The 11,260-nt window shown below is 39.9% G+C and overlaps 1 protein-coding gene across 1 annotated transcript; it reads right to left on the reverse strand.

Annotated features, from left to right (window-relative positions):
- Positions 1-413: 413 nt before the first annotated feature.
- Positions 414-1,580, reverse strand: LOC107042038. Its single transcript, XM_015262909.1, has one exon. It carries the CDS (start codon positions 1,578-1,580, stop codon positions 414-416), a length of 1,167 nt encoding a protein of 388 aa, XP_015118395.1.
- Between the last annotated feature and the right edge of the window lie 9,680 nt (positions 1,581-11,260).

The following is an 11,260-nucleotide window of genomic DNA, read 5'->3' on the forward strand; positions in this document are numbered from 1 at the left end:
GGGACCCCTAACCAAGATACTCAGAGCTAGTATAGCCCTGAAACATGTCCCTAGTGTGTGGAATGAGACTAGGATAGTATTCATTCCCAAGCCGGGAAAAACCGGTTATATAAAACCAAAAGACTTCCGTCCTATAAGCCTCACATCCTTCATCCTGAAGACCCTGGAGAGGCTGGTGGATAGACACATCAAGGCCGGGCCCTTGGCTGACAGACCCCTCTCCCCCTGTCAATATGCATACAGAGAGGGAAGATCAACAGATACCACCTTACATCACCTGGTGGGACTGATTGAGGGACAACTGGCAGTCAAGCGTTTTACCATAGGCGCCTTTCTGGATATGGAGGGGGCTTTTGATAGCACTTCGAATCCGGCTATAGAAAAAGCCATGGAAGAACGACAGGTGTCCAAGACTATCTNCTCTCTACAAGACTCATCTTCTTCGCCTTTGCACAAGTTTCACTGGCGTGGGTTTCGTCACAAAAAAGACAGTTGACTGGGGCCGAAGTACTTTTTGTTGCCAGTAGACTGGCTGCGGTGGCCACTGGCTTCGATTCATCTTTCGTCTTCTTTTTTAGTTTGTCTCTATTGTCGTTTGCTTCTTTCTTGGATCCAGCATTCAAACCGAAACCCTCGATGGCCATGGAAATCCTCTGTTCCGCTTCTACCTCAGCCTCCAAAAAATCCATAAATTTGTCGAGTCTGGCTTTGGTGTCTGGAATGTCTAGAGTCGTTGAGTGCCTTTGCCAGGCTCTGAGCAGCTCCTCTGGGAGAGATGATTCCACCAGTGGGTACAGCATTGCTGCACACATATCTGTCGTGACTCCCAAGGACTCTAGCGCTCTCAGATGCGTCTTCAATTTATCGTATGTACTCGAGAGTTTGCTTTGATGGGAACCAGGGACTGCTTTGTGGAGCACTAGCAACAACAACTCTCTAACATACATTTCTATGAGCAATTCTTTCTTACCGTAACGGTTTGTCAAATCCTCTACAGCCTTGTCGTAGTTCTCTGCTGTAGGGGGGAAACTGTTGACGAGATCAGCTGCACCAGAGCCTTCCTCCATTGCCTGTGCAAGGTAGCGAAACTTTTGTTCTTTGGTAATCGTAACGTCTTCGTGAATGGGCCTAAATAGACCCCAGAACAAAAGCCAGTGTTTCAGCTGTCCACTAAATTTGGGAGGGTCAATCTTGGGTAGCTTGATGCGTTTGTTGTCCAGTACCGAGTGATTCGTCGAGGAGAGGTTATGTGGTTGAGGGCCCTGTTGAGATGTCGACTCTGCTGGGGGTTCCAAGAGTGCTGAAACTCTGAGCTTTACGTGATGATATTTCAGCTTGTACTCATCTTGGGACTCAATCTCATTGCCCAGTAACTCTTCTGACACATTTTCCTCGTACAACAAGTTGATGAACCTCTGGTCACCGTCCTCCAACTCACTGGTCTTCTCTTTCAAAAGCATGAACAGTGCGTTGACTTGTTCTTTATCTGGCTGTTCAGCTTGCAGTTGGGTTAGGAGGTGATTGTACGTACGTGTAAACGCCGTTCGTAACATAGCACGTGTTTTTTTTGCTTTATCCATTACTCTGACCCCGGTATCCGAAGGATGTCCTGTCACGGTCGCCAAGTGTTATGACGGGTCAGAGTAGTAACATATTGATAACACAGTAATTTTATTTAATTGAACATTTATTGAAAATGTGACTATTATATTATACGAAAAACGGTTGATATAGGCGTGGTAGCCATTATTTTTACTAACAATAAAACGGGGTTCTCAAATATAGGGAAAAGGATTATTCCCTAGCACTCTCATGGCGCTCAATTCCCCATAGATTTGAAATTATTCTCTTCCTAACACCGTGTTTGGATAATCGAGACTTCTGAGTTAGGGTTTATTGGGTATTTGTTGAGGCGAAAGAAAAATCATTACACAGTAGCTTTGATATTTCCATTTATTTGCCTTGAAAATACAGATAGATCCAACAAAAGTTCATTTTTTACAAAAACATATAAAAATCGAATTTTTTCTTAGACCTCCCATAATTCTGTGAGGAAAGATCGTAATCGGACGTTTTAGCTCTCAATTGTAAGCTTACTGAATAAGCTTCACGACGGACATGAGATTACCGCTAGTAACAAATCCGAAAGCCGTCAATTCAGGACAAAATGCTAAAAAAATAGGAAATTTCCATTTTGTGACAGGCGAAATTCGACACATAATCACCCATAACAATTGATTAAATGGATGGAATGACAAGAAGGGGCGTCATGTTAAAGAACTCGTTGAGATCTTCAAAATGGTGCATGATAAAACTTCATTTGTTATGCCCAAAGGTCCGATAATCGATGAAAACAGCGAATTTTAGGGTGTGATATGACGTTCAAAAGGGAAACAGTGTCCAATAACTTCATGAAAATTCAGCCAAATCGCATTCAATACATCACAATTTGAATAATAAATAATATCCTACTAGATGATCTACCAATATTTTGATTGCTTCAACTCGAAAGAATGGAAAAATCCAGTCAAAGTTGATTTTTCGAATAAACCATAAAAAAATTAATTTCTGCCAAAAACTCTCATAACTCGATGAAAAATGGTCGGAATTGAACAATTCACCTCCCAATTTCAAGGCAATTTGATAACCTCCACAAACGATATGAAAGTTCAAATAATTATGGAGCCAAAGAACAATAATTCAGGAGGAAACACTAAAAAAATGGCAAATTTTCAATTTATGACATGCGAAATTCGGCATATAATCCCCCATAACAATTGATCAAGTAGATAGAATGAGAAATATGAGTCGCCATTCTAAAGATCTCGTTGAGATCTTCAAAATGATATATGATAAAGCCTCATTAGTCAAGTCTAAAGGTCCGATAATCGATAAAAAGTACGAATTTTATGGTGTGACATGTCGTTCAAAAGAGAAACAATGCTCAATAACTTCATGAAAATTCAACCAAAATCGTATTCAATACATCACCATTTGAAGAAGGAATAATGCTCTTCCAGGTGATATAGCGATACTTTGTTGATTTGACTCGAAAGAATGGAAACATCCAGTCAAAGTTGATTTTTTGAATAAACATGGAAAAATCAATTTTCGCTGAACAAACCCTCATAACTTTGTGAAAAGTGGTTGAAATTGAACGATTCACATCTCAATTTGAAGGCTCTTTAATCACCTTCATACCCAATATAATATTTCAACTAGCAATTGAGCCAGAGAACTGTAAATCAAGACAAAACATTGCAAAATAACAAATTTTAAATTTGCGACATGTGAAATTCGACACATAATCACCCATAACTATTCATCAAGTGGATAGAATGAAAAAAATGGAAAACTATTTCAAAGATCTCTCAATGAGATCTTTAAAATAATGTATAATAAAAGCCACATTAGTCGAGTCCAAAGGTCCGATAATCGATGAAAAGTCCGAATTTTAGAGTGTCATATTACGTTCAGAAGAAAAACAATGTTCAATAACTTCATGAAAATTCAACCGAATCGTATCCAACACATCACAATTTGAAGAACGAATGATGCGCTTCAAAATGTTATATCGTTTTTTTTTATTTGACTTAAAAAGACAGAAAAATCCAGCCGAAGTTGACTTTTCAAGTAAAACACGAGAATACAATTTCTGCCTAAAAGTGTCATAACTTAATGAAAATTAATCGGAATCAAATGATTCATATGTTATTTTAAAGCTTATTTAATAAGCTTTCGAATGGATATAAAATATATAGGGTCCATCAAACAGGGCGAACGGAATAGGCGTGAAAACCCGCAAAAGAACCAGCGTCACGGTCACGGATTTTTCTATAGAGGAGACTTCAGAAATCATTGTTGCACGGCGGAAATTTCAATATTTGGCTGATGATGAGTTTATGAAATTTCGGGGGTGGTACCCCCTACACCTTTTTTTTTCGAAAAAAAAGAAAAATACGTATTCACTATTTTTTTCCACTCTTCTAAATGTAATTGATATCATCGGGATTCAAATGAAATTTTTTTTTTACAAGAGTTTTGCGGATCACAACCCCTATAATTTTCATGGAATTCACCCGCTTCCGAATTCAATGGACGATATTTTTCATAACTTGTCTCATAGATTATTATGCAATTGATTTCATTTGGAAATTGTGAGTGTAAATATTTGAATTTGTCAAATGGTACCGGAAATGTGTCAACTTTGGGGGTTGGTTTCACCCCCGAAAAGTGTTTTTCCGCCGAGAGAAAACATGTATACTTTAGATTTTGATGCAGAATAACATATTTCATGCTCGTCGAAATTGGTGAGGGACACTCGGGACGGTTTCCTTGTAAGTCTCTGCTTGATCTTGTGCGTGAATTCGTCGATACGAGCTAACCTCCCAATCTATTAGGCAACTGAATCATCTATGTTTGTCGACGTTTCAACGGGTTTCGGCAGATAGCGTACTGTAGCTTCTCTACCGTAATTAAAATAAAAAGGGGAGATTCTACTTCCCGTATGAGGAACTGTATTATAGGCAAATTGGAATTTCAGAAGATTTACATTCCATTCGTCCTGTTTTCGGACGATAAGTGATACAATCATGGGCTTCATAGTCTGGTTGACGCGCTCAACTGAGTTACTTTGTGGGTGATATAATGGTGTTGTCAGATGTTTTGCCCCCCTTGCTTGTAAAAAGGCACGTACGTCTTTGCTGACGTATTCGAGTCCGTTATCTGCAACTATCAGGTCTATCACTATTTTGGGCGGCCCCAATGGTCGAAAATCGCGTCTAATACTTTGAAAATTGTATTACCGAATCTATTTTTGACGGGGAATAGCTCAATGTATTTTGTGAATAAGTCCAGAACGATTACCCTTTTTTGTTCGAGTTTGCGATACTATTGTGTCTACGGACAGCTGTGTCCACGGTGTCAGCAGTGGTCGCCATTTGAAGGATCCTTTCACTGGATTCTGATTATATTGGACTTTTAGACAATCATCGCTTTCTTCGACATTGTTCTGAATGTCTTGGGACATTCCTAGCTAATAATGTGTAACGAGATTTTCTCGTTACGGGTTGAAATCGCCTTTAAAAAAAATGTGAACTCTGAAATTATTGAAAGAGGGGCAGTAAGCGACATTTAGAGGTGGCTGAAAAAGCCGGGACTACATGAGAAGAATCACAAACCGATGAAAGGCCTAAGGCATAGCGGTTATGGGTGAAACCGCGACCCCTGGAGGTCTGGAGGACGTCACTAGACTATCGCCATATTAGAATTCGCCCAGCATGTGCTAGGGGAAAAGGGGCCGACGTACAAGCTGTCCAACTGGGCGATTCTATAGGCTATGTCAGAATAGACTAGGGACCAACAGCCAGGTGAGAGGACTGGTGCCCCCGGGATTCGGTCGGTTTGATTGGTGGGGATAGGGTAACGGAATGACCTATCATCGCTGAGATATCCAGACTAGGGGGGAAGGCCCTAGTAAGATTCTGAGTCAGTCGAACGCGAGCGCTTGAACCGAGAGTTTGAAAGAATCTCTCGGTGTGGCGAGCGTAGGGGGATGCTTCTGCATCCCCCACTAGTAAAAAGGAGTTATTTCGGCCCACGAAGTGACGTCTTTGTTGTTTCCGGCTTTATCCGGCTCGGCGAAACAAATGCCGAACGCATGGGCCCGTGAGTCTGGAATAGAGATCGTCCTCCTGTCGACCCGACCATGTGCCGACATTCGAGTACCCGGAGACGGTGACGAGCGATGACCGAAGCGGTAACTGATGGCCGAGAGTGTGGGTGGTCGTGAAGTGGGTAACAGTGTTCCACTGTGGTCGGATCAGCCTCTCGGCGTCCCAGGCTCTGAGGAGTCCCGGCTGATTCGCATTTGACTCTGAAAAGTNGTGTGGGTGGTAGTGAAGTGGGTAACAGTGTTCCACTGTGGTCGGATCAGCCTCTCGGCGTCCCAGGCTCTGAGGAGTCCCGGCTGATTCGCATTTGACTCTGAAAAGTCCCCCGAGTCGAAATACTCTGGAGGAGAATCAACACTGGCAGAGTCGAAAGACTCTCCAGAAGGTCATAAATTTAATTCATTATGGGAAGTTATGCCGTAAGGTATAATACACGGCTTGCACAGGCTCGTGAGGATGTGGTGGTAATACTCCTGGTGGACCTCGCCCACTCTACCGTATCATGCTGATGTTAGCTGGGCAACCCATTGTCCAGCCAAAAAGTCCTCTGAGAGGACGAGTTTGCCTCAGAGGCCGGTTTTCGTCGAACCTCCCGTGAAGGTTCCGTTGGCGCCCGATTATTGAGCGATAGAGAAGGCTTACAAAGTAGTTTGGAATTTTCCTGGGTGAACAACCCGGGAAAATATCCTTACAAATGGTTCTGTCTTCTTTTATCGATTTTCCCTGTCCTAAATGACCGGCCTCAGGAGCATCGTGATTTCATGGAGAATTTTCATTATGTCAGATGTTTTGACTACTTTTGTCTAGGGATTTTCGTCATCGATTAAAGCCTTTTCATAGTCTGCCCGATAATAAAACACGCCCCGGTCTATCTTTCATTCGGCACATCGTTGAGGAAATTTTTCAACTAACTCAAGTTTCATCTCGTGCCTAACTTGTGTCTCAATTGAATTGAAAGATTGGTTTTGTTTTATTTCCTTGACGATTTCTTTTCAGCCTAAGGGGTCGATATCTGGGACGAACATTCTTAAAAACGGCTCGGGGGCTTCGTTATTTGTACCTCTACGGTGTTCCATTGCAATATCATTTTGATAGAGATACATTGCTCATCTTGCTAATCTACCGGTTGGGTTTTTGAGATTATGGAGCCACTGAAGTGCTTGATGGTCTGTTACTAATTTGAAGGGCATTCCTTCAGGATAATACCTTAGTTTTTCAACGGACCAGACAACAGCCAAGCACTTCTTTTCAGTAGTTGTATAATGTAGCTGGATGCCACGCAAGAGTCGGCTCGGGACTTCTATCAAATTTTGCTCCCAGTATCTGGCTTGAATTGAACGAGGATAGCTCCATGTCCGAAAGCGTTTGCGTCTGTGTACAAGATGAAAGGTTTCCCGGGCATCGGCAGGCATATTCGAGGGGCCTCGGTCAACATTTTTTTTACATTTTCAAATGACTACTGTTCTATTTGGGGCCACTTCCATGGGACTGTCGGACTTGTCAATTTATTGAGGGGACCTTGGATTCTAGCTTCATTCCTCAAATGCCTAAGATACCAATTGACAAGATCGTCAAACTGTCGCCGTTGTGTACGGTGTTTCGGAACTGGAAAGTAAAAAATGGGCTAAATTTTTTCAGGGTCAGTTCTCATCCCGAACTCGTCAATTATATACCCGAAGAACTTGACTTCCTTACATGCTAAACTACTCTTTTCTCTGTTGACAATGAGCTTAGCTCCACGAAATACTTCAAACACTAATGAAAGGATCTGTATATGTTCGTCTAGATCTTGGCAAACGATAATCCAGTCATCAAGATATGTAAATACTTAATCAATCCATCTATTAAGTAGGTTACATTGTTGTATTAGCTCTTTTACTTGTCTTTTTAACTCGTTCATCAGTCTTTGAAAGGTTGATGGGGCACCAGTTAAACCATAAGGCATTCTGAGTCATTCGAGGTGTCCCATGCCTTCAACTACAAAAGCAGTATATGTTCTACTCGACTCATCCATCGGTATTTGGTGGAAGGCTTCATTAAGATGGATAGTAGACATAATCGTTGCTTGATGCAACTGTGCCAATATTGATCGCATATTATGGAGGGGATATACGGATTTTTTATCATATTTTTATCTATCACTCCCACTGTCAATAATGGCTCTATCTTTTTCAGTTTCAGAAAAGTTTTGACTCCGGTAGTATAAAACATCAGGCTGATTGCTGCCATGTATCTATACACGAAGCAACTACCCCCTCCACTACCTGCGAATCATATCAATTAAATAAAATACAAACGTGACAAGCTACATGAAAAATACTGTTAGTTACATTACATAAATTGGCCACAAGCTTCTCATTGATGTAACTATTTTTTTGTTCGAAGCAATATTAAAAAAAATACGTGCATAGCAACGGGTTCATATGCACATTCTCTTATTTCGCATCAACTCGTATCATTTTTTTTGTTATGGAGTTGGTAGCAGTGCAATACAATCACCCGCACCAAGGAGGAAAGCCCGGGAATTTACAAATTGAATATGGTGTATGAATGATGAATTCCACAGATATTTTTGAATCGAGTTCCGTGCACAAATGAATTCTCGAAGAAGCAAATTCAGTCGGAAAATCTTTAATAAATAATTAAAAGTTCGTGCAAATAACGGCTGTGGAATAGAACTACTTGTTTTACTTCGATTGTTAATTGGAAAGATGATTTATCGTGTGAAATATAAATGAGCCGAATTGAATTGAAAATGAAAAAATTTACAGGATACAAAAACGATTCCTTGTTTATTTGGAAAAAAAATGAAATCTCCCTAAAAAAACAAAAACAAATGTTTTTGCAAAANTAATAAATAATTAAAAGTTCGTGCAAATAACGGCTGTGGAATAGAACTACTTGTTTTACTTCGATTGTTAATTGGAAAGATGATTTATCGTGTGAAATATAAATGAGCCGAATTGAATTGAAAATGAAAAAATTTACAGGATACAAAAACGATTCCTTGTTTATTTGGAAAAAAAATGAAATCTCCCTAAAAAAACAAAAACAAATGTTTTTGCAAAAAAACTGCGCCAAGAAAAAGTTTTGTTTGGTTCTTACTGGGAAGTAAAAATTTTTGAAAAATACAAAGAAATGAAGAAGAAAGCCATGTCAGCAATGTCGAAGAAACAAAAATAGTGCCCAATCAGATTTTTATAAGAGAAACTGTTTCAAATCGAATAAGGATTTTGAAAAAATTCTTGATGAAATAAAAAATTAGTAGAAGGAGGACCAACGTTCTTGGCGCAGAGTTTTTCAACGAATTGTCTAGTATCAATCTAATTCTCCATCTTCTGATCCGCGCCAAGGACGTTGGGCCTCCTTCTACTAATTTTTTATTTCATCAAGAATTTTTTTAAAATCCTCATTCGATTTGAAACAATTTCTATTATAGAAATCTGATTGTGCACTATTTTCGTTTATTCGACATTGCTGACTTGGCTTTCTTTTTCATTTCTTTGTATTTTTCAGAAATTTTGTTATTTCAGTAGGGATTTTTGAGGTTCCTTTTGGTTCTTTAATTTTCTAATTCCCTCGATAAATTCTACGCTGAGATAACCTACAAACTATGTGTGGTAGTAAGGAACGCGATCTCCAAGTCTTTCAATATGTTGTTTCTCGGCTGCGGCTGGATTAATTATCAATTTTATCGTCTGCGATGTCAGTTAATGGTGTAAGAGATGATGTGGGATTTTGCTCAGTTGGGTCTTCTTTACAATCATGTAGCAATTACATAGCAATCTCATCATCAGTCGTCTTTTCAGCGGCTGTGATGCTAATAATATTCAACGACAATTTGGACTCAATATCAACCGGCCTACCGAGGTCTTTCTGCTTGAAGAGTTGAAAGTCTCTGTGGCCTCGTCATTGCCCTTGAATTCAGTAATTTGAGGTTTGGTTACTGCGGGCTTTACGCGTTTCCCTGATCCTTTATACAGTTTTTTGTTTCATGACCGACATTTCGACAACTGAAGCAAACTACCTACCTATTATTCTGGCAATATCGTGCACTATGGTCATTTTGGCTACAGTTACTGCAGAAGAATTTACTTGAATCAAATGATTTTAGATGGCTGTTATTTTGACTGCTAGTAGTCTTATCAAAATTCTGCGGATTCTTTTTCAATGTTTGTCCCACTAAAATTTTTAACCGTTTCTTTACATATTCAGGTTCTCAGACAATAAAATTCTAAGAGAATTAGAATTTAGAAGGAAAAAAATTCCGCTTCATCCAGCCGGGAATCGAACACGGGTCTCCCAGATACGCGCCGGGAACTCTTACCGACTAAGCTACCGGGAACCACAGCAATTCACTCTCAAATTCACCTCAAACACCGCCTAACCTCCTTTAGGCATTAAAGAATTCTAAGAGAATTAGAATTTAGAGAGAACAAACTTAACTTGAACAAGTTTTGAGTCTGTGATGTGTTCACTGTCAACTTCATTCAGATCTTCTACGTCAGGGTCTGTATCACTTGATTCAACAATGGAATGTTCCTCAACAACATTGACTTCTTATATCTTACTTGACTTAAATCGAGTTTTAACAGTGAGACTACATTGTCGATAAATATAATTCCTTTTATTTGCATAGTGAAGGAATTCGGTGTAATTTCTCAGATTCAAATTCATTAATTCAACAGCCAATTGGGGTTAAATTTAGTGACTACTTGCATAAGATAATATTCAAATTGAGGGGGTGTTTTCATGCGCTTAATAATAAGCCGAGCGCGACTGGGAAATTCGGCAACGGTTTCGTTCTTTCCGATTTTCAAATCGTTTATTTCTCAAATGAGATCGTAATCTTCTGTTTTTACTCCCCGTTCATAATGAAAAGCTCTTAGAAAGTCCTTCCACGAATACCACGATTTTTTATTGGCAAGGTACCATGCTCTGTAAGCAGCTTCAAAAATTTTAGATAAACAAGTCACAAAAAGGTCTTTGTTGATTTCGCTCATGGACAAGAGGTCGTTTAAGAGCAAAAGAAATTGTTCAGGATTCTTCCCAGTTTTTGGAAATGAAATATCCCAAGAATTGACAATTTGACCGATTTTCACTGGTGAAGGTCAAATACTGTTATCGTGTTTAACGCTTCTACGTCTACCATAGTCACCATCGCGAGATCGGTGGCTCGATGAATCGTTGTCAGTAGTACCTTTCATAACCATCATTGCTCGAATCGCTTGATCGCCAGGACAAGTTTCCTCTTCGCGATGGGGGTGATTGCCTGCGAGTCACTGATCTACGAGTTGACGCTAAAAAATTCCCGGAGGATTGACTAGGGGCGTTACTCCTGCTTCGTGAACGTCCTCGTGATCTTTCCGGTTTTACTAGATAATTCTCATTTAAATTGTTCATATTTTCTCGAGTTTCCGACCTTTGTCGATATTGCTCTTCGGTGGAAAAAATTTCTTCGCTTACACTTTCACCATTTGGTAATAAGGTAGTTATTATGGCACTAAATAGTGGCGGCAATGGTTGCATTGGGTTAAATGGTCCGTTCCGATCTCTGTTGTGGAAATGAACCCGTCGAGTACCTAACT

Source organism: Diachasma alloeum, unplaced genomic scaffold (genome assembly GCF_001412515.2).
Source record: "Diachasma alloeum isolate Michigan unplaced genomic scaffold, Dall2.0 Dall_scaffold_00405, whole genome shotgun sequence".
Taxonomy (NCBI): domain Eukaryota; kingdom Metazoa; phylum Arthropoda; class Insecta; order Hymenoptera; family Braconidae; genus Diachasma; species Diachasma alloeum.